The sequence below is a fragment of the Panulirus ornatus genome, chromosome 46 (genome assembly GCF_036320965.1).
Source record: "Panulirus ornatus isolate Po-2019 chromosome 46, ASM3632096v1, whole genome shotgun sequence".
NCBI lineage: Eukaryota > Metazoa > Arthropoda > Malacostraca > Decapoda > Palinuridae > Panulirus > Panulirus ornatus.
This window is the reverse complement of record NC_092269.1, coordinates 41,416,929-41,441,692: the sequence shown is the minus strand read 5'-3', so window position 1 is coordinate 41,441,692 and position 24,764 is coordinate 41,416,929. Positions and strand designations below refer to the sequence as shown.

At 39.4% G+C, this 24,764-nt stretch overlaps 1 protein-coding gene across 1 annotated transcript in view; it reads left to right on the top strand.

Moving 5' to 3' along the window:
* The window catches only part of ClC-b (chloride channel protein 7), a 106,508-nt gene extending 84,344 nt beyond the window's left edge, over positions 1 to 22,164 (top strand). The window contains exon 16 of the mRNA XM_071689324.1: positions 1,615 to 22,164. Coding sequence (XP_071545425.1) covers positions 1,615 to 1,974 — 360 coding nt within the window. The 3' untranslated portion in view covers positions 1,975 to 22,164. The remainder of the gene's footprint in view (positions 1 to 1,614) is intronic.
* Positions 22,165 to 24,764: the final 2,600 nt, after the last annotated feature.

The window sequence follows — 24,764 nt, the reverse complement described above, 5'->3', positions numbered from 1 at the left end:
TACTGTTAGAGCTCTAGACAACATGTGGTGTGATGAGGTGTTGACTGAATAAGAAATGATAGGGTAAGACAACAAATAAGTGATAGAATAAGAGAGATATGTGGAAGTAAGAAAAGTGTGTATGAAAGAGCTGAACAGGGTGTGCTGAAATGTATAGGACATATGGAAAGGATCAGTGAAGAGAGGATGACTGTGAGGGTATATATGTTGGAAGTGGAGGGAACAAAGACAAGGGAAAAGCTAAGAATAGATGGAGTGAAAGACATAAAGGTTCTGTGGGGCTTGGCTGTGATTAATGTTTTTGGTTTCAATGAATTATACAAGGTGAGCCAAAAGTCACAGTGCACCCATACAACATACAATAAAGCCACATCATTCTTAGTATTATTCTTACCAAAAATTACCTATTCCTCCCTCACATCATCTTCCCCATTCTTCCTCACACAATGTCAGCTCATTGTTTCTTTGAATGCAAGTGTGTCCAGATGCTAACAGGTGTTAATGTGAAAATGGCTTTAATGCCTGAGACTCAAAAAGTGTTTGTGGTGAAACTGGTGTTTCGTAGTGCAGACCAGTGTATATACGAAGTGCAGTAGAAGTTTACTGAAAAGTGAAAAGTGACACTCCTGAAACACATCACAATGCAATACAGTGGTTAATTGCTAAGTTTTGAGAATGTAGTGGATATTGAGGATCACATAATTCAAAGCTCAAAAAAGTGTGTTCATAAGTTGGCACAGCAGGCGGGTGTCTTATAAAGCTACACACATAGAGTGCTGAAGAAGCAGCTGCACCAGCATCCATACAAGATTTACTCTTCAGCTATGGTAGGTACTCAGTGACTTTTGGCTCACCCTGTATGTAAAAGCTTGAGAATAATTGTGAATAGATTAGGCCATTCATTATGAGTTCCTTGTACTATCTTACTGTTGTAGGAAACGGCAAATAGGTATAAAAAAAAATTTTTCCATTCACAATTACTTTTCCTGCCTTAACAAGATTGCCTTAGGGACAAAGAGCATCCCCACTTACACACATCTACTCTCTAATTTTCATGTATGATATACTGAAACCTAAGCCAACCATCCATGGCCAAGCCCCACATATTCTTCCTTGTATTATTTTGATCACTTCATTTGTATTTATATCATTGTGCTTTTGTCTGCTTTCATGAGCACACTGGAACCTGTGAGGGGAAGAAATCTTTTTCTAGCTTATTCCTCTGCTGTCTTCTTTGTCAAGTGATAATGCTGAAGGGGAGGATTTGTAACCTCCCACTCCCATCCATCTCAAATTGCTTTCTATGATGTGCAGAAAGTATGTTTTTAGTATTTTTTCTCCTTACTGTCCAGCATAGAAAACCAAATGTTTCATTGAGGCAACTACTGGAAAATCATTCAGAGTGAGGTCCTGTTTTCTTTCCATGTGCTTTTCATTCAGACCCATATCACATATAACACCCTTAGGTATAGCACCTCCTTTTTTTTACGTACAGATATGACATTTTTATCATAAGGATTGCCATTTGTTTCAGTAAGGTAAACAATAATAGTAAAGTTTTAGATATGTATCTTTGAATGTGAAAATTTTATGCACATTACTCTTCATTCACAGGTATTCAATGAAAATTCCGAGATATGGCAGAATAGCAAAGTCGACATCCATCTTTTCCGTCAGTCTTATCCACGATTCTATTCAATAGATGAAGTTGACCTGAATCCTGAAGATATGAACTGTACAGTGGACTTGAGGCCTTTTTATAATCCCTCCCCATACTCTGTGGTTACTTGTACTGCTTTGCCAAGGATGTTTAATCTTTTCAGGGCTCTTGGTTTAAGACATCTTGTTGTAATTAATGATAGTAATGAGGTTGTTGGTATAGTTACCCGCAAAGATCTTGTCAAGTACAGAATTTGGAAACACAGAGGACAGATGGGATTAGAAGAATTAGTAATTTATAATAGTGTTTCTTAAGGATTTTTTTTTTTTTTTTTTTTTTTTTTTTTTTTTTTTTTGCCGCTGTCTCCTGCGTTTGCGAGGTAGCACAAGGAAACAGACGAAAGAAATGGCCCTACCCACCCCCATACACATGTATATACATACGTCCACACACGCAAATATACATACCTACACAGCTTTCCATGGTTTACCCCAGACATGCCCTGATTCAATCCATTGACAGCACGTCAACCCCGGTATACCACATCGATCCAATTCACTCTATTCCTTGCCCTCCTTTCCCCCTCCTGCATGTTCAGGCCCCGATCACACAAAATCTTTTTCACTCCATCTTTCCACCTCCAATTTGGTCTGCCACTTCTCCTCGTTCCCTCCACCTCCGAGACATATATCGTCTTGGTCAATCTTTCCTCACTCATTCTCTCCATGTGCCCAAACCATTTCAAAACACCCTCTTCTGCTCTCTCAACCACGCTCTTTTTATTTCCACACATCTCTCTTACCCTTACGTTACTTACTCGATCAAACCACCTCACACCACACATTGTCCTCAAACATCTCATTTCCAGCACATCCATCCTCCTGCGCACAACTCTATCCATAGCCCACGCCTCGCAACCATACAACATTGTTGGAACCACTATTCCTTCAAACATAGCCATTTTTGCTTTCCGAGATAATGTTCTCGACTTCCACACATTCTTCAAGGCTCCCAGAATTTTCGCTCCCTCCCCCACCCTATGATCCACTTCCGCTTCCATGGTTCCATCCACTGCCAGATCCACTCCCAGATATCTAAAACACTTTACTTCCTCCAGTTTTTCTCCATTCAAACTTACCTCCCAATTGACTTGACCCTCAACCCTACTGTACCTAATAACCTTGCTCTTATTCACATTTACTCTTAACTTTCTTCTTTCACACACTTTACCAAACTCAGTCACCAGCTTCTGCAGTTTCTCACATGAATCAGCCACCAGCGCTGTATCATCAGCGAACAACAACTGACTCACTTCCCAAGCTCTCTCATCCCCAACAGACTTCATACTTGCCCCTCTTTCCAAAACTCTTGCATTCACCTCCCTAACAACCCCATCCATAAACAAATTAAACAACCATGGAGACATCACACACCCCTGCCGCAAACCTACATTCACTGAGAACCAATCACTTTCCTCTCTTCCTACACGTACACATGCCTTACATCCTCGATAAAAACTTTTCACTGCTTCTAACAACTTGCCTCCCACACCATATATTCTTAATACCTTCCACAGAGCATCTCTATCAACTCTGTCATATGTGATAATGTGACTCTTAATAATTCTTTAGAGTATTTTGTCTAATCCCTGGGGATAGGGGATTAAGAATACTTCCCACGTATTCCCTGCGTGTCGTAGAAGGCGACTAAAAGGGGTGGGAGCGGGGGGCTGGAAATCCTCCCCTCTCGTTTTTTTTTTAATTTTCCAAAAGACGGAACAGAGAAGGGGGCCAGGTGAGGGTATTCCCTCAAAGGCCCAGTCCTCTGTTCTTAATGCTACCTCGCTAACGCGGGAAATGGCGAATAGTTTAAAAGAAAAAAGAAGAATTTTGTCTAATAGTGGTTCAAAAAAGATCCCGACAGTACAAAAAGTTTATTCAGCAAATCACAAGACTCCTCTCTGTACAACTTTCACACACAAGACACTGAAGTCCTCCATTGTCCTTCACTTACATTACAAACACTCATCATTACACTTTTGGGCTTGTAGTCCCACCCAGTGAAGGTGGCAAGGTCTTTAAGTGCTGCAAATGCCCCACAGAAGGTGTTCCTGTAGCAGGAAGGTAATTAAAGGTAAGGTATATATTGTATGTTATCCATGGGGATGGAATTATGAAAATGCAACCCATATTCCTCCTTCATGCAAAGAAAGCATGCTTAGAATTATTAGGAACTATGGAATCATAAATGTTTCAGTTATGTCTTTACTTGCTAAAGTGGAGGATGTAATGTGCCAAGTCTTCTCCAAATACAATGGTGTCTTTATAATATTTGCTTGCTCATGTATGGTAGTACCCTTTTACACATGCATGCGTGTGCACACGTCTTTACTTTACTCTTTGGCCTTTTATTGCTCACAATTCATTTAGATATCCTTCTTTGATATGAGCATTGAAAGACCAGTAGGGGTGGACTTTCTTCAGCATTTCATGATGTTGAATTGATTTGCATATAAGATATTTTGTCTGTATAGATGATATGATTATCATTGAATAGATGTTTTCATGATATTTCTTATATGCTTCAGTTCTTATAAAAAAGAGACCAAATGTAAAGGAGATTGGTATTGCACTAGACTTGCCCTCTATCAGTGGCTTGTTAAGGGTGAGGCACTAAAGGCTAAGAAGTATCTCTGGAGTTCACTGTTTATGGAGATTCTATTGCCATGGCCACCCCCTTGAGGGAGTTCCAGTTGAGAACAAGCATTAGGGATATAGATAGATAGACAGACTTGCAGTTTAGTTTGACACTTGTACTGTGTTCCATGTATGAACAAAACATGGTCATATTTTGCTTAAAATCTGTTGCATTGGAAAACTCTGAGGACAGGAAAACCAAGAATATCCACAAGGAGGCAATCATAGAACTTCGAGTTTTTGCCATAAGTATCATGCTTCCTTTAGCAATATCACAAGATGGATCAGGTTTAAGATCTTCCTGTTATATGCAGTAATTTTGTATGCTGATTAGATGTATATGACATGAATTCATAATCTTATGTGGATAAATAGATATTTTTTCATGTGACTGGATGTCACCTATGAATATTTGAATTAAACATTATAGTAATTTTAAAGGATGAATGTATTATCAAAAGATGTCTTCTTTGTATAGTTATATTGATTTTGCATTCATGTATCTCATCTTCATGTAAGAATCCTGAGCTAACCATGAAATTGAATACTCAGCAATCCAAAGGTAGATAACTGAACTTTGGATGTCACATTTCATACTAAATCTTTGAATTCATGTAATAGATACAAGATAACTTCTTTTTAATCAAGTAAGTAGATTAGATTGATTATATTTGATTTTGTATTATTGTTTGAGGCTATATCCATACCGTTTATATGCTGTAAAAGACGTGATTGAATATGCATGTATTTTTTCCATATAGTGACATGGCATGGGCAAAACATGCCCCAATTAAAAGCCATCTTGGGTGAAAGGAAAAAGTTGGAGAAAGAATGTAGGGCTCCACAGGTGTTTGTAGACCTGACTCTTAAAATTAGGAAGGTAACAGAAAGAGGGAAAGACAAAAGGAAGAAGGATTTTTACAGCTTAGCATTTGAAAAAAAGGAAAAGTTATAATTGTCAGTCCTTGATCTGCTAGGGTCCACACAGTAACTTTAGGAAGTAGCATCCACACACAGCTCACAAGAGCAGTGGCCAAAGTAAATAGTGAAACCCACTTTGAAACAAAATGTATGGAGAAATTGCATTTTATCACCATTAAATGGAACCATGTTTCTTCATCCACCATTCTACAATATTGTACCGTTATGAATTGAGAGAAGATAATGTTTGATACAGGAATGGGATTAAGTATTGAAAGGAAAAGGGGAAGGAACGTGAGCTGAAGTGTGTAAATTGGGAATGGGATTTGTAGTGTTGGAGAAAATAAAAGTTGATTAGTTTCTGAGGCTTTGTAGTTTGTAATAATGAGAGCAGTGGGTCAATAATTAGAATGGTTAGAGCAGTCTCTTCTCTTAGGGATGGGATTTACAAAATCACTCTTACAAGAAGGAGGGAAGGTTGGGGTTGGTAGACAGACAAAATTGTCAAGAAATGAATGGATTTTACTCATAGGTACTCATAGGGTTCTTATACCTTGGCCACCTGTTTGGGAAAGTACTTGGAAGACCTGCACAAGGGAAATGTGTGTTGATTCAGGATTTTTTTTATTCAAAAGACATAGTGAATGTTGCTTATTTCATAGAATTATATTAAGACATCTTGTGCAATTACTTGTTTTTATGTATGGGAAATGAATGTAGGGTTCCACCTCATTCCTGTCAGACAGGTTTTTAATTTCCAGTTCCATTTACATTTGCTTAGTTTGTTCAACATGTCTGGTACTATTTTGAAAAAAAAGAAAAAAAAAAAAGTGCTTTGCATTCCTTTATCCTTTCCTACTGTGTGGGTAGGTTGAGGATTTTCTCGTCTCACTGCATAACACATTCCAGTTATTTCTGGTACCATTTTTTTAGCATTCCCTTATTTGATGTTACTCCTCAAGTGAGGAATCCAAACTGTTGTCATTTACTCCACTTTGGATTAAATGTATCTCATCTATATCTCTCTGAACATCTCACTGTGAGTTGAACAGAACATGCATAACATGTACAGTACAGCATACCATGATTAGAAAGATATGTTTTTGCTGAGTAGGGTTTTTTTTGTGTGTATATCCCTTTTTACCTTTTTTTTGTGCCTTTTACAAGAAGGTAAAACTATGATTCTCTTATTTTCTTTTATGTAATTACACTTAACCGTGGGGTTAGGGGAGAAAGAATGCTTATCCTTGGGGATAGGGGAGAAAAAATACTTCCCACGCATTCCTCACATGTCGTAGAAGGCGACTAAAGGGGACAGGAGCGGGGGGCTGGAAACCCTCCCCTCCATGTATTTTAACTTTATATAAGGAAAAACAGAAGGAGTCATGCGAGGAGCGCTCATCCTCCTTGAAGGCTCAGATTGGGGTGTCTAAATGTGTGTGGATGTAACCAAGATGAGAAAAAAGGAGAGATAGTTAGTATGCTTGAGGAAAGGAACCTGGATGTTTTGGCTCTGAGTGAAACGAAGCTCAAGGGTAAAGGAGAAGAGTGGTTTGGGAATGTCTTTGGAGTAAAGCCAGAGGTTAGTGAGAAGACAAGAGCAAGGGAAGGAGTAGCACTACTGAAACAGGAGTGGTGGGAGTATGTGATAGAGTGTAAGAAAGTAAACTAGATTGATATGGGTAAAACTGAAAGTTGATGGAGAGAGATGGGTGATTATTGGTGCATATGCACCTGGGCATGAGAACAAAGATCATGAGAGGCAAGTGTTTTGGTAGCAGTTGAGTGAGTGTGTTAGTAGTTTTGATGCATGAGACTGGGTTATAGTGATGGGTGATTTGAATGCAAAGGTGAGTAATGTGTCAGTTGAGGGAATAATTGGTGTACGTGGGGTGTTCAGTGTTGCAAATGGAAATGGTGAAGAGCTTGTAGATTTATGTGCAGAAAAGGATTGGTGATTTGGAATACCTGGTTTAAAAAGAGAGATATACATAAGTATACGTATGTAAGTAGGAGAGATGGCCAGAGAGCATTATTGGATTATGTGTTAATTGATAGGCGTGCGAAGGAGAGACTTTTGGATGTTGATGTGCTGAAAGGTGCAACTGTAGGGATGTCTGATCATTATCTTGTGGAGGCGAAAATGAAGATTTGTAGAGGTTTTCAGAAAAGAAGAGAGAATGTTGGGGTGAAGAGAGTGGTGAGAGTAAGTGAGCTTGAGAAGGAGACTTGTGTGAGGAAGTATCAGGAGAGACTGAGTACAGAATGGAAAAAGGTGAGAACAAAGGACATAAGGGGAGTGGGGGAGGAATGGGATGTATTTAGGGAAGCAGTGATGGCTTGCGCAAAAGATGCTTGTGGCATGAGAAGCGTGGGAGGTGGGCAGATTAGAAAGGGTAGTGAGTGGTGGGATGAAGAAGTAAGATTATTAGTGAAAGAGAAGAGAGAGGCATTTGGACAATTTTTGTAGGGAAATAATGCAATTGAGTGGGAGATGTATAAAAGAAAGAGGCAGGAGGTCAAGAGAAAGGTGCAAGAGGTGAAAAAGAGGGCAAATGAGAGTTGGGGTGAGAGAGTATCATTAAATTCTAGGGAGAATGAAAAGATGCTTTGGAAGGAGGTAAATAAAGTGCGTAGAACTTCAGTGAAGGGGGCTAATGGATAGGTGATAACAAGTAGTGGTGATGTGAGAATGAGATGGAGTGAGTATTTAAAGGTTTGTTGAATGTTTGATGATATAGTGGCAGATATAGGGTGTTTTGGTCAAGGTGGTGTGCAAAGTGAGTGGGTTAAGGGAGAATGATTTGGTAAAGAGAGAATAGGTAGTAAAAGCTTTGCGGAAAGCCGGCAAGGCAGCGGGTTTGGATGGTATTGCAGTGGAATTTATTAAAAAAGGGGGGTGACTGTATTGTTGACTGGTTGGTAAGGTTATTTGATGTATGTAAGACTCATGGTGAGGTGCCTGAGGATTGGCAGAATGCTTGCAAAGTGCCATTGTACAAAGGCAAAGGGGATAAAAGTGAGTGCTCAGATTACAGAGGTGTAAGTTTGTTGAGCATTCCTGGGAAATTGTATGGGAGGGTATTGATTGAGAGGGTGAAGACATGTACAGAGCATCAGATTGGGGAAGAGCAGTGTGGTTTCAGAAGTGGTAGAGGATGTGTGGATCAGGTGTTTGCTTTGAAGAATGTATGTGAGAAATACTTAGAAAAGCAAATGGATTTGTATGTAGCATTTATGGATCTGGAGAAGGCATATGATAGAGTTGATAGAGAGGCTCTGTGGAAGGTATTAAGAATTTATGGTGTGGGAGGCAAGTTGTTAGAAGCAGTGAAAAGTTTTTATTGAGGATGTAAGGCATGTGTACGTGTAGGAAGAGAGGAAAGTGATTGGTTCTCAGTGAATGTAGGTTTGCGGCAGGGGTGTGTGATGTCTCCATGGTTGTTTAATTTGTTTATGGATGGGGTTGTTAGGGAGGTGAATGCAAGAGTTTTGGAAAGAGGGGCAAGTATGGAGTCTGTTATGGATGTGAGAGCTTGGGCAGTGAGTCAGTTGTTGTTCGCTGCTGATACAGCGCTGGTGGGTGATTCATGTGAGAAACTGCAGAAGCTGGTGATTGAGTTTGGTAAAGTGTGTGAAAGAAGAAAGCTGAGAGTAAATGTGAATAAGAGCAAGGTTATTAGGTACAGTAGGGTTGAGGGACAAGTCAATTGGGAGGTAAGTTTGAATGGAGAAAAAGTGGAGGAAGTGAAGTGTTTTAGATATCTGGGAGTGGATTTGGCAGTGGATGGAACCATGGAAGCGGAAGTGAATCATAGGGTGGGGGGGGGGGGGGTGAAAGTTCTGGGAGCGTTGAAGAATGTTTGGAAGTCGAGAACATTATCTCGGAGTAAAAATGGGTATGTTTAAAGGAATAGTGGTTCCAACAATGTTATATGGTTGCAAGGTGTGGGTTATAGATAGAGTTGTGCGTAGGAGGGTGGATGTTCTGGAAATGAGATGTTTGAGGACAATATGTGGTGTGAGGTGGTTTGATTGAGTAAGTAATAATAGGGTAAGAGAGATGTGTGGTAATAAAAAGAGTGTGGTGGAGAGAGCAGAAGAGGGTGTTTTGAAATGGTTGGTCACGTGGAGAGAATGAGTGAGGAAAGATTGACCAAGAGGATATATGTGTCAGAGGTGGAGGGAATGAGGAGAAGTGGGAGACCAAATTGGAGGTGCAAAGATGGAGTGAAAAAGATGTTGGGTGATCGGGGCCTGAACATGCAGGAGGGTGAAAGGTGTGCAAGGAATAGAGTGAATTGGAACAATGTGGTATACCAGGGTCGATGTGCTGTCAATGGATTGAACCAGGGCATGTGAAGCATCTGGGGTAAACCATGGAAAGTTTTGTGGTGCCTGGATGTGGAAAGGTAGCTGTGGTTTTGGTGCATTATTACATGACAGCTAGAGACTGAGTGTGAACAAAAGTGGCCTTTGTTTCTTTTCCTTGCGCTACCTCGCACACATGAGGGGGAGGAGGTTGTTATTTCGTGTGTGGCAGGGTGGCGATGGAAATGAATAAAGGCAGACAGTATGAATAATGTAATGTGTATATATGTATATGTCTGAGTGTGTATATATATATGTATACGTTGAGATGTATAGGTATGTATATTTGCGTGTTGGATGTGTATGTATATACATGTGTATGTGGGTGGGTTGGGCCATTCTTTCGTCTGTTTCCTTGTGCTACCTCGCTAATGCGGGAGACAGCGATAAAGCAAAATAGATAAATAAATAAGTAGATTTTGATATTTGATAATTGACTGAATTGAAGATATATAGATATTACATTATTTCCTCCTAATCTTTTTGAAGTTGAAGTTAGTATCATAAGAAGTTGATCAGGTAACCATCTATCTATATCTCTGACACCCGTTCGAATTGGAACTCCCTCAAAGGGTTGGCCACGGCAACTTAATCTCTATAAGTAAAGAACTCTAGCGCCTCCTCTTAGCCTTTAGTGCCTCACCCTTAACAGGCCACTGGCAGAGGGCAAGTCTGGTACAGTGTTTGTAGAGGCTTCTACCTTATGTTCCTAATAGCTACTTCTATCTAATGCTTCTACCTACTACTTCTGCCTAATTTTTCTATCTAAAGTTCTTGCTTAAATGTTCCTTCCTATTTCATCTATTTACTGCTCCTATCATTTTTGCCAAAGGCAGGGCTAGCATATAGTGCCCTGTGGGAAAATCTAGAGTTACAAAGAATGAATGGCACGAGTTAAGTGTTACATATGACTCTGAGAGATTGTATGATAGTGGACAGAATGCCAGTAGTCCACATGTTAGTGAGGCAGAAAAATAAGAAAACTTAGGTCAGAGGAGTGCAACTTGACAACCACTAAAGTGCTGGCTTAATAAGCAGATGTCACTAACCCTTCCGATACCCAGGGGGGTAGTACTGGTAATATACCTCCCGGGTCATTGACTTCTTACCAACTACTACCTAGATCAGGTAACATATGTTTGAATATATTTTTTGCATATATAGAATAGTTTATTGCTCAGTTACTTATGATTCTCCAACATTTTCAGCGGAAATTGTTTCCTCTGCCATTTCTGTGTAATACGTGCTTCCATGGGTAACAGAGTACCTTTTAAACAGTAAACTAAGAGGAATGCATATGACCCAACATATATAATGGTGAAAAATTCAAGGAACCAAGACACCAAGATTGTAGAATGCGTTGATATGATGCTGATACTGCTACCAGGTGTATAACAACGTATTAAGTAACGTGTGACACGGTATATGTTGAAGAGTAATTTAGATTTATATGTCAAGTTGCCTTATAAGAGTTGTATTTATGTAAATGTATTGCACAACTGAATAGCCTATTATCAAAAGAGATTTGTGTAGAAAGTTTCTTCTCAACTTTCTCCCTCTTTTTTTTTACTTTCGAAGGACAGTTCTTCACTGTAGTGCTAGTTTTTAATTAAATTTGAACACAATTATGTGGTACTCATTGGTGTTACCTTTTCTCTAGATTTTCATGCTTCTGGGTCCTTATTTTAATCCTTTATTTTTCTACTGACTTGTGTGATTATAGCTCAAGGGAGCAGAAGAGTGATCCATTATTGATTCTAGTTTCGGGCTGTATATTTTTTATGTGTCTTTTGTACATAAAGGTTTTTTCATGTATAAGTAATTTATGTGCACATACAAATCATTGGATCATATGGTATATAGGGAAGATTTGATTTACATGCCCAATTGCCTTACAAAGGTTGTGTTTTAGTAACTGTGCAATTACATGACATTTTATCAAAACAGATTTTTAAGAAAAGGTTTCTTGTGTAAAGGGTACTGTGCATTTAAATGGTTTTGTGTATGACAAGATAAGAAAAAAATCCTTGTCATGTTTTTCCTCTCCATTGTTAACTGTGAGGTCAACTTTTCACTTTGATTCCAGTTTCTGATCAGTTTCAGTGTGGTACACAGTACTGTCACTATTTCTGTAAATTTTCATGCTTGTGGGTACCTTGCTTGATTTTCCCTTTTCTGTAGCCAGATTTTGATGCACTTCAGATGTTGATGAAATAGATTTTTTATGATATAGACAATTGAACCAATTTAAATTGATGAAAGCCAAATGAACATTTATGATTTTGCTGAATGTGTTTGGAGAATTGTTGTTAAAGTTGTGACACTACTGAGTGACATTCATTTGGTTACTCTTATGCATTGGCAAAACTTTTGAACTATGGAAAATATTTGGATTTAGGTTACATATTGGCCAGGCTATGAATTAGATAGATAACCTTAGTCTCTACAGTGTATGTATAATTGATATCTTTAATAGAAGCATATGAGGAACAAAGCAAAGACTTTCCTTTAGAGCTTAGTCTGTGGTACTCCCTTGCTAAGACAGGAAAGGTGAGCTTGTATAAGAAAGAAGAAAAAGGATAAGCCGTAATTTTTTCATATGAAAGAAAACATGTTAACTTAATTGTATTGTTGAAGGTGTAGTTGTATTTAAGCAGTGCTTCAATATTCATTGCACAGCATTATGAATATAGTTGATAATGGAGGAAGTGAAGAATTTTAGATATTTTGGAGTGGATTTAGCAACGAATGGAACCATGGAAGTGGAGGTGAGTCACAGGGTGGGGGAGGGGGGCGAAGGTTCTGGGAGCATTGAAGAATGTGTGGAAAGCGAGAAGGTTATCTTGAAGAGCAAAAATTGGTATATTTGAAGGAGTAGTGGTTCCAACAATGTCATATGGTTGCAAGGAGGGTGGTTATGTTGGAAGCGAAATATTTGAGGACAATATGTGGTGTGAGGTGGTTTGATCAAGTAAGTAATGAAAGGGTAAGAGAGATGTGTGGTAATAAAAAGAGTGTGGTTGAGAGAGCAGAAGAGGGTGTATTGAAATGGTGTGGTCACATGGAGAGAATGAGTGAGGAAAGATTGACAAAGAGGATGTATGTGTTAGAGATGGGGGGAATGAGAAGTGGGAGACCAAATTGGAGGTGGAAGGATGGAGTGAAAAAGAGTTTGAGCGATCGGGGCCTGAACATAGACGAGGGTGAAAGGCATGCAAGGAACAGAGTGAATTGGAACAATGGGGTATACTGGGGTTGACATGCTGTCAATGGATTGAACCAAGGCATGTGAAGCATATGGGGTATGCCATGGAAAGTTTTGTGGGGCCTGGATGTGGAAAGGGCGCTGTGGTTTCAGTGCATTACACACGACAGGTTGAGACTGAGTGTGAACAAATGTGGCCTTTGCTGTATTTTCCTAGCCCTACCTTGCATGCGTGGGGGGAGGGGGGGCGGGTGCTGTTTCATGTGTGGTGAGGTGGCGACGGGAATGGATGAAGGCATCAAGTATGAATATGTACATATGTATGTATGTATATATATGTCTGTGAATGTATATGTATGTATGTATATGTCGAAGTGTTTTTTATTGTTTTTTATTATACTTTATCGCTGTTTCCCACGTTAGCAAGATAGCACAAGGAAACAGATGAAAGAATGGCCCAACCCACCCACATACACATGTATATACATACGTCCACACACTCACATATACATACCTATACATTTCAATGTATACATATATATATACATACACAGACATATACATATATACATGCGTACCTATCCATACTTGCTGCCTAGATTCATTCCCGTCACCACACCGCCACACATGAAATAGCATCCCTCCCTCCCCCCGTGAGGTAGCACTAGGAAAAGACAAAAGGCCACATTTGTTCACACTCAGTCTCTGGCTATCATGTTTAATGCACTGAAACCACAGCTCCCTTTCCACATTCAGGCCCCACAAAATGTGCCTTGGTTTACCCTAGATGCTTCACATGCCCAGGTTCAATCCATTGATTGAACCTATACATACCTGTATGCATACATATACCTATACGTTGAAATGTATAGGTATGTATATGTGCATGTGTGGGTGTTTATATGTATATGCATGTGTATGTGGGTGGGCTGGGCCATTCTTTCGTCTGTTTCCTTCTGCTACCTTACTAACCGGGAGACAGTGACTAAGTACAGTAAATGAATAGATGTAATATATTCTGATATATATATTTGATTGCTTATGATTATGATGAGTTACGAAGGAAAATGTTGTACCAATATTTGTACTTCACTAACTTTTTTATTAGATATTTCACACATTTAAAAGATCTGTTTGTAAACGGCTGAATGGTTAGAATGCTTAACTGCTATAGCAAGCTCATTGTTTTTAGCTTGAGGCTAGTAAAGGAATATGGAAGGAGTATTTTGAAGAACTGATAAGTGTGGGAGAAGGGGAGGTAGCAGTTGTTACATGCATGGTTATGGAGGAGGGAAGGAAAAAGGATACAAGTGCGGGGGCCTGTAGCAAAGAGGGAGATGAGAAGGGCAGTAATGAGGCTGAGGGTAGGAAAAGTACTTGGAGTGGATGCGATTACAGCTAAAATGCTGAAGTATGAAGGAGAAAGTGTGATAGGTTGGATGCATCTTATATGTAATTTAGCCTGGAAACACAATGTTGGGCCTGAGGCTTGGGTGAAAGCTATTATTGTTCCTTTATGCAAAGGAAAAGGTGCGAAGGATGTATGTAGGAGTTGTAGAGGAATAAGTCTGTTAAATTTTTTTTTTTTTTTTTTCATACTATTTGCCATTTCCCGCGATAGCGAGGTAGCGTTAAGAACAGAGGACTGGGTCTTTGAGGGAATATCCTCACCTGGCCCTTTTCTCTGTTCCTTCTTTTGGAAGAAAAAAAAAAAAAAAAAAAACGAGAGGGGAAGATTTCCAGCCTCCCGCTCCCTTCCCTTTTAGTCGCCTTCTACGACACGCAGGGAATACGTGGGAAGTATTCTTTCTCCCCTATCCCCAGGGAATAAGTCTGTTAAATATGCTAGGAAAAGTATTTATATTTATTATTTTTATTTTACTTTGTCACTGTCTCCCGTGTTAGCGAGGTAGCGCAAGGAAATAGACGAAAGAATGGCCCAACTCTCCCACGTACACATGTATATACATACACGTCCACACACACAAATATACATACCTATACATCTCAACGTATACATATATATACACACTCAGACATATACATATATGCACATGTACATAATTCATACTGTATGCCTTTATTCATTCCCATCGCCACCCAGCCACACTTGAAATAACAACCTCCTCCCCCGGCATGTGCGCGAGGTAGCGCTAGGAAAAGACAACAAAGGCCACATTCGTTCACACTCAGTCTCTAGCTGTCATGTTTAATGCACCGAAACCACAACTCCCTTTCCACATCCAGGCCCTACAGAACTTTCCATGGTTTACCCCAGACGCTTCACATGCCCTGGTTCAATCCATTGACAGCACATCGACCCCGGTATACCACATCGATCCAATTCACTCTATTCCTTCCTTGCATGCCTTTCACCCTCCTGCATGTTCAGGCCCCGATCACTCAAAATCTTTTTCACTCCATCTTTCCATCTCCAATTTGGTCTCCCACTTCTCCTAGTTTCCTCCACCTCTGACACATATATCATCTTGGTCAATCTTTCCTCACTCATTCTCTCCATGTGACCAAACCATTTCAAAACACCCTCTTCTGCTCTCTCAACCACACTCTTTTTATTGCCACACATATCTCTTACCCTATTATTACTTACTCGATCAAACCACCTCACACCACATATTGTCCTCAAACATCTCATTTCCAGCACATCCACCCTCCTCCGCACAACTCTATCTATAGCCCACACCTCACAACCATATAGCATTGTTGGAACCACTATTCCTTCAAACATACCCATTTTTGTTTTCCAAGATAATGTTCTCGACTTCCACACATTCTTCAACGCTCCCAGAACTTTCGCCCCCTCCCCCACCCTATGATTCACTTCTGCTTCCATGGTTCCATCCGCTGCCAAATCCACTCCCAGATATCTAAAACACTTCACCTCCTCCAGTTTTTCTCCATTCAAACTTACCTCCCAATTGACTTGACCCTCAACCCTACTGTACCTAATAACCTTGCTCTTATTCACATTTACTCTTAACTTTCTTCTTTCACAAACTTTACCAAACTCAGTCACCAGCTTCTGCAGTTTCTCACATGAATCAGCCACCAGCGCTGTATCATCAGCGAACAACAACTGTCTCACTTCCTAAGCTCTTTCATCCACAACAGACCCGCATACTTGCCCCTCTTTCCAAAACTCTTGCATTCACCTCCCTAACAACCCCATCCATAAACAAGTTAAACAACCATGGAGACATCACACACCCCTGCCACAAACCTACATTCACTGAGAACCATTCACTTTCCTCTCTTCCTACACGTACACATTTCTTACATCCTCAATAAAACTTTTCACTGCTTCTAGCATCTTGCCTCCCACACCATATATTCTTAATACCTTCCACAGAGCATCTCTATCAGCTTTATCATATGCCTTCTCCAGATCCATAAATGCTACATACAAATCCATTTGCTTTTCTAAGTATTTCTCACATACATTCTTCAAAGCAAACACCTGATCCACGCATCCTTTACCACTTCTGAAACCACACTGCTCTTCCCCAGTCTGATGCTCTGTACATGCCTTCACTCTCTCAATCAATACCCTCCCATATAATTTCCCAGGAATACTCAACAAGCTTATACCTCTGTAATTTGAGCACTCACTTTTATCCCCTTTCCCTTTGTACAATGGCACTATGCACGCATTCTGCCAATCCTCAGGCACCTCACCATGAGTCATACATACATTAAATAACCTTACAAACCAGTCAACAATACAGTCACCTCCTTTTTTAATAAATTCCAATGCAGTACCATCCAAATCCGCTGCCTTGCTGGCTTTCATCTTCTGCAAAGCTTTTACTACCTCTCCTCTGCTTACCAAATCATTTTCCCTAACCCTCTCTTTTTGCACACCACCTCGACCAAAACACCCTATATCTGCCACTCTATCATCAAAAACATTCAACATACCTTCAAAATACTCATTCCATCTCCTTCTCACATCACCACTACTTGTTATTACCTCCCCATTTGCCCCCTTAACTGAAGTTCCCATTTGCTCACCTGTCTTACGCACTTTATTTACCTTCCAAAGCATCTTTTTATTCTCCCTAGAATTTAATGATACTCTCTCACCCCAACTCTCTTTTGCCCTCTTTTTCACCTCTTGCACCTTTCTCTTGACTTCCTGCCTCTTTCTTTTATACATCTCCCAGTCATTTGCATTATTTCCCAGCAAAAATCATCCAAATGCTTCTCTCTTCTCTTTCACTAATAATCTTACTTCTTCATCCCACCACTCACTACCTTTCTAATCTACCCACCTCCCACGCTTCTCATGCCACAGGCATCTTTTGTGCAAGCCATCACTGCTTCCCTAAATGCATCCCATTCCTCCCCCACTCCCCTTACATCCTTTGTTTTCACCTTTTTCCATTCTGTACTCAGTCTCCACTTGGTACTTCCTGACACAAGTCTCCTTCCCAAGCTCACATACTCTCACCACTCTCTTCTTTTCTGAAAACCTCTACAAATCTTCATCTTCGCCTCCACAAGATAATGTGTACACAAGAATATTAATTGACAGTGATGGAAGTGACTGAATGCAGAATAGGTGAAGAGGAAGGTGGTTTTAGGAAAGGTATGCAGCTTTTATAAATCTAGAGAAAGCCTATGACAGAGTCGAGTGGAATGCTTTGTGGGATGTATTAAGGATATATGGTATAGAGGGAAACTGTTGGATGGTGTAAAAGCCTTCTATAGAGGAGCAAATGTATGTGAAAGTGTGGATGGAGAGCTGAGCAAAAGTTCTGGGATACATGTAGGTTTGAAGCAGGGCTGTGTGATGTCACTGTGGCTGGAAATGAGATATTTGAGGACAATATGTGGTGTGAGGTGGTTTGATCGAGTAGGTAATGAAAGAGTTAGAGATGTATGGTAATAAAAAGAGTGTGGTTGAGAGAGCTGAAGAGGGTGTTTTGAAATGGTTTGGTCACATGGAGAGAATGAGTGAGGAAAGATTGACAAAGAGGATGTATGTGTTAGAGGTGGAGGGAATGAGAAGTGGGAGACCAAATTGGAGGTTGAAAGATGGAGTGAAAAAGATTTTGAGCGATCGGGGCCTGAACATAGAGGAGGGTGAAAGGCATGCAAGGAATAGTGTGAATTGGAACGATGTAGTATACCAGGGTTGACGTGCTGTCAATGGATTGAACCAGGGCATGTGAAGCTTCTGGGGTAAACCATGGAAAGCTTTGTGGGGCCTGGATGTGGAAAGGGAGCTGTGGTTTCGGTGCATTATACACGACAGCTAGTAACTGAATGTGAATGAATGTGGCCTTTGTTGTCTTTACCTAGCGCTGCCTCACGTGCATGTGGGGGGAGGGGGTTGTCATTTCATGTGTGGCAGGGTGGCAACGGGAATGAATAATGGCAGTAAGTATGAATTATGTACATGTGTGTATATTGGAAAGGATCACAATTTTGCGCGTGATCAAGATATTCCTATGAGTCCACAGGGAAAATGAAACGCGAAAAGTTCCCAAGTGCACTTTCGTGTAATAATCACATCATCGGGGAGACACAAGAGAGAAATATAACAGTCAGTTGATATACATCAAAGAGACAAAGCTAGGATGCCATTTGGTAAACATGTGATTGTCCAAAACATACAACGAGAGTTCATAAAGTTATCATTTTACAAATCTTATCAACATAAAGTTATCTAATTTGTATAGACCATCACTAATATAAGATTATAATTCTTTGTGTATTTAATAATAGAAGATTCAATGATATTTCTCTTGGTAATAGAGTTAGAGTTAATAACTGAGATGGCGTTACTCCAGTCAATACAATGATCATAGTTTTTGACATGATTAAACAAGGCATTTGATCCTTGTCCCATTTTTATACTATATTTCTGTTGCTTAAGTCTAACAGAAAGAGCCTTACCAGTCTGACCGACATAAAATTTATCACAGTTTCCACAAGGCACTTTATAGATGCAACCAAAAGAATTTTCTGGTGAATTCCTGATTAAGATATTCTTTATAGGGAACTTTTCGTGTTTCATTTTCCCCGTGGACTCATAGGAATGTGTGTATATGTATATGTCTTTGTATGTATATGTATGTATATGTTGAAATGTATAGGTATGTATATGTGCGTGTGTGGACGTGTGTGTATATATATATGTGTATGTAGGTGGGTTGGGCCATTCTTTCGTCTGTTTCCTTGCGCTACCTCGCTAACGTGGAAGACCGCGACAAAATTATAAGATAAATGAAAGCAAAAGACCGGAAAAGTGGTGCAGAGATGGAGTGTGGCAGGGAGATATGATAGCTAGTGGCAATCCTATTTGTGGATGATTCTGTGTTCTTTGTTGAGAGTGAAGAGGAGTTGCAGAAGGTTGTTTTGTTTTTGTTTTTTGTTTTTTTTGATGTGTGCAAGTGGAGGAGATTGAGGGTAAATTCTAGTAAAAGTAAAGTAATGGTGTTTGAAAGAAAATGGAGTGACAGTATAGATTTTGTAAAACCATACAGAGTGAAATAAGAAAGTGTACTGAATTGTGCTGTGGATATGGGTGGGGGGAAAAGACTGGAAGAAGTGAGGGACTTTAAGTATATGGGAGCTGTCTTGGGTAAGTGTGGTGATATGGAAGGAGAGACAAGGGAGAGAGTAGTACAGGGTAGAAGAATCATTGGGTACCTGAGTAGAATAATGAGGGATAGAGGTGTAAGTATAGAAGTGGAGAGGATTAAGGGACAGCATAGTTCTCCTAACCCTGACCTATGCATCTGAAACATGGACTTGGAATTAGGCACAGAGGTCAAGAATTCAGGTTGTGGAAATGAGCTATTTGAGAAGAGCATGTGGTGTGACTAGATGGGAATGAAGAAAGAAATGAAAGGGTGTATGAGAGATTTGGTATAGCACGGAATGCAAAGGGCTTGAATTGTAGAGTGGTAGAATGGGTGAAACATAATACTTTGAGATGGTTTGGGATTGTGGAAAGAATGCAAGACTGGGAGTTTACAGAAGAGTGTATGATAATACAATTAAAGGGGTTGGTGTGAGTGGAAGACCATCTGTGACATGGGCAAGTAGGGTGGAGGAATACTGGAGGGAGAGAAAAGGAGGGAGAATGGGTGGAATGCTGTATGCGAGGGAGTTATATAAAGACGAGGATAAGTGGAGACTCTTTTGCCATGGCCACCCCTTGATGGGAGTTCCCAGAGAGAACGGGCATTAGAAATATAGATAGATAGATAGATTCATACTTATAAGTGATCATCCTCACTTGACCTTGCTGCAAATGGAAAACTGATCCATATGAGTATAGAATCAAAGGCATTCATATGGAATGCTTGCTGCATTGTTGCCTAACATACAGATAAATAAACTGTCAGACTACAAACTATCAATTTTGGAACTTTTACAGAAAGCAGAGAAGAATGTTGTATATTTTAGAATTAGATGTTTTGTTATAAGAAAACATTGATAATGGAACTTACATAGAAAGAAATTTATTAGTTGGAATAAGGGTTGGTTTTAGTGAAAATCCTCTTTGCAGAATCTCAAAAGGTATATGTATATCCTTAAAGGCTGTTTTACTGGAACTTTAACATTAGTATTTTTGTGGAATTCTTATTGACACCTTGTTGATATCCACACACATCTGTCATCAGTCCTTGATAAGATTTTTCAGTGAAGGTCAGATGCAGCACATTTCACAAACATTTTAAACTATGAAATTAGCAATTGTGTTATAGCAGAAATAGTCACATCCTTTTAAATAGGTGGTATTATTTAAAGTGTTATTCATGGTTCTTTGATTGGAATTATTGTGCTGGTGCTATTAAGGTTAGTAAATTTGTGTAAAGTCATTGGCATGAATTGAAAGTTTTTACAAAGATGCAAGAATATTTATTGCTCATAATTAGAAAAAAAATTTGGTATTTATTGATGATAATGTAATGATATGGAAGAACCATACATGGGGTATCTTGCAGCAGAAAGTTAAGGTAAGATGATGTATTTTCAGGTACCATGAAATTAGACAAAGTTGATGTTAAAGATACTCCTTGATATTGCATTATTGGGCACCATTTTTCCTGTCTGCTTGTTTATAACAAATCAGTAAAAAACAATTGGTTATTAAAACTGCAAAGTACTACTGTAGTTCTTGAATTTTAACAAGTGCCAAAACTAAATTTTAAAGAAAAGCTTTTCATGAACCCCTTTATAGCATTTTCCATGCCAGTTTTTTTTTATGGAAAATTTAAAACTTTTTATTTGTAAGCAAAACTTGTCATTGCAAGTCAGTGATATTTAATTTTTGTGAAGCATTTGCAATTGATTCAGTCATTAGTGCTCAAGCAGTAAAGTATGTAGTTTACCTATATTTAATTTCCATAAAGAAATTGAAATTCATTCAATCATTAGTGCTCTGACAGTAACATACGGAGTTCACCAGTTACTCTTACTTTAATACTGAAAACATGATATTTCTGATTTAAAACATCAGTTTTTTATATTAAACATTTCTATGTTAACATGTAGATATTGATATTGAATACATGTCTCTTGTCAGAATGTTGTGTGATACTTTGCCATAGTTATAACTGTTTCCTTCAGACATGCAGCATATGTGGGCATTCTAACCTAAGATTGATTTAGGGTAAGCATTTACAGAAACTATTTATTTGATAGTACAATATACAGAAGGGGTCTGCTGATATACTTTTGGGATATATTGCAGTAACAAGCATGTATGTTGAGCACAGCATGATTATGATTGTAAACAGCTACAATTATGTTTGTATTTTTGTAAAGTACTGTAGATCAAGAGAAAAATGCAGGAACATGTTATCTTATTTTTGTACTGAATACCCATTTCGTACTGAAATTTTGTATTACATAATATTATTAATAGTCTCATATGAGTGATAATAAAATCAAGTTTAGAATTTGTTATGATTTGCCCATATGTTTTTCAGTATTTAGCATCAACTTTGGATATAGAGGCAGATTTTATAATTTGCCCATTTGTACATGAGTATTTAGCATCAGCTTCGGATATAGGGGCAGATTGTAAGTATGTATAATTAAGCAAACTACATGGGAACAAGGATAACAACAGTCTAATTCTGAGGTGTAGTGTGAAGGTTACATTTGTAATGATTATTTCATTGGAGGTTGATTTTTCAATAGCTTCTCCATTCGGAAGAAGCCTTTGCTAGTTTCACTCTTAATGCTTAGACTTTTATAATCATCATTTAATATTACATCGTTTGCTGCTATTGTCATCACTTGAATAAATGGCTCCTGTGCTTATTTCATTTCCCATCTATTACTTAACTCCTCCTAATCTATAGATGTTACCAGCTTTCTCCCACCATTGCTTGAAAGAATATCACATGGTGAAGTCACCAGGGTATGTGAAACATCTGGGGTAAACCATGGAAAGGTCTGTGAGGCCTGGATGTGGATAGGGAGCTGTGGTTGCACATGACAGCTAGAGACTGAGTGTGAACGAATGTGGCCTTTTATGCCTGTTTTTCCTGGTGCTACCTCGCTGAAATGGAGGTTATTGATGCTATTTCCTGTGTGACAGGGTAGCAACAGGAATGGATGAAGGCAAGCAAGTATGAATATGTACATGTGTATATATGTATATGTCTATGTATATGTATGTTATGTGCATGTAAGGGCATTTATGTATAGATATGTGTATATGAATGGATTCTTTGTCTGTTTCCTGGTGCGACCCTGCTGACACAGGAAACGGTGATTAAGTATGATATATTTTTTTTTTTTTTTCATACTATTCGCTATTTCCCGCATTAGCGAGGTAGCGTTAAGAACAGAGGACTGGGCCTTTGAGGGAACATCCTCACTTGGCCCCCTTCTCTCTTCCCTCTTTTGGAAAATGAAAAACGAGAGGGGAGGATTTCCAGCCCCCCGCTCCCTTCCCTTTTAGTCGCCTTCTACGACACGCAGGGAATACGTGGGAAGAATTGTTTCTCCCCTGTCCCCAGGGATAATATATATATTATATTTATTATACTTTGTTGTTGTCTCCCGTGTTAGAGTATGAATATGTACATGTGTATATATGTATATGTCTGTGTATATGTATATGTATGTATATGTGCATGTAAGGGCATTTATGTATAGATATGTGTATATGAATGGATTCTTTGTCTGTTTCCTGGCGCTACCCTGCTGACACAGGAAATGGTGATAAGTATGATATATATATTATATTTATTATACTTTGTCGCTGTCTCCCGTGTTAGTGAGGTAGCGCTAGGAAACAGACAAAAGAATGGCCCAGCCCAACCCACCCACATACACATGTATATACATAAACGCCCACACATCCACTTATACATACCTATACATTTCAACATATACATACGTATACCTACACAGACATATACATATATACACTTGTACATATTCAAACATGCTACCTTCATCCATTCCCGCCACCATCCCGCCACACATGAAATGGCACCCCCTTCCCCCACATGCATGCGAGGTAGTGCTAGGAAAAAACAACAAAGGCCACATTCGTTCACACTTATAGTCTATAGCTGTCATGTCTAATGCACCGAAACCACAGCTCCCTTTCCACATCCAGACCCCACACAGCTTTCCATGGTTTACCCCAGATGCTTCACATGCCCTGGTTTAAGCCAATGACAGCATGCCAACCCCAGTATACCACATCGTTCCAATTCACTCTGTTCCTTGCATGCCTTTCACCCTCCTCTATGTTTAGGCTCCGATCGCTCAAAATCTTTTTCACTCCATCCTTCCACCTCCAATTTGGTCTCCCACTTCTCATTCTCTCCATGTAACCAAACTATTTCAAAACACCTTCTTCTGCTCTCTCAACCACACTCTTTTTATTGCCTCACATCTCACTTACCCTCTCATTACTTAGCATTCTGAGATAATGTTCTCGCTTACCACACATTCTTAAACGATCACAGAACCTTCGCCCTCTCCCCCACCCTGTGACTCACTTCCGCCTCCATGGTTCCATCTGCTGCTAAACCACTCCCAGATATCTAAACCACTTCACTTCCTCCAGTTTTTCACCTTTCAAACCTACTTCCCAATTGACTTGTCCCTCAACCCTACTGAACCGAATAACCTTGCTCTTATTCACATTTACTCTCAGCTTTCTTCTTTCACACACTTTACCAAACTCACCAGCTTCTGCAGTTTCTCACCTGAATCAGCTTCCAGCGCTGTATCATCAGCCAACTGACTCACTTCCCAAGCCCTCTCATCCACAACAGATTGTATACTTGCCCCTCTCTCCAAAACTCTTGCATTCACCTCCCTAATAACCCCATCCATAAACAAATTAAACAACTATGGAGACATCACTCACCCCTTCTGCAAACTGACATTCACTGGGAACCAATCACTTTCCTCTCTTCCCACTCTTACACATGCCCTACAGCCTTGATAAAAACTTTTCACTGCATCTAGCAACTTACCTCCCACACCATATACTCTTAATACCTTCCACAGAGGATCTTTATCAACTCTATCATATCAACTTTATCATATGCCTTCTCCAGATCCATAAATGCTTCATAAAAATCCATTTGTTTTTCTAAGTTTTTTTCACATACATTCTTGAAAGCAAACACCTGATCCACACATCCTCTACCACTTGAGAAACCACACTGCTCTTCCCCAATCTGATGCTCTGTCCATGCCTTCACCTTCTCTATCAATACCCTCCCATATAATTTCCCAGGAATGCTCAACAAACTTATACCTTTGTAATTTGAACACTTACCTTTATCCCCTTTGCCTTTGTACAATGGCATTATGCATGCATTCTGCCAATCCTTAGGCACTTTACCATGAACCATACGTACATTGAATATCCTTACCAACCAATCGATAACAC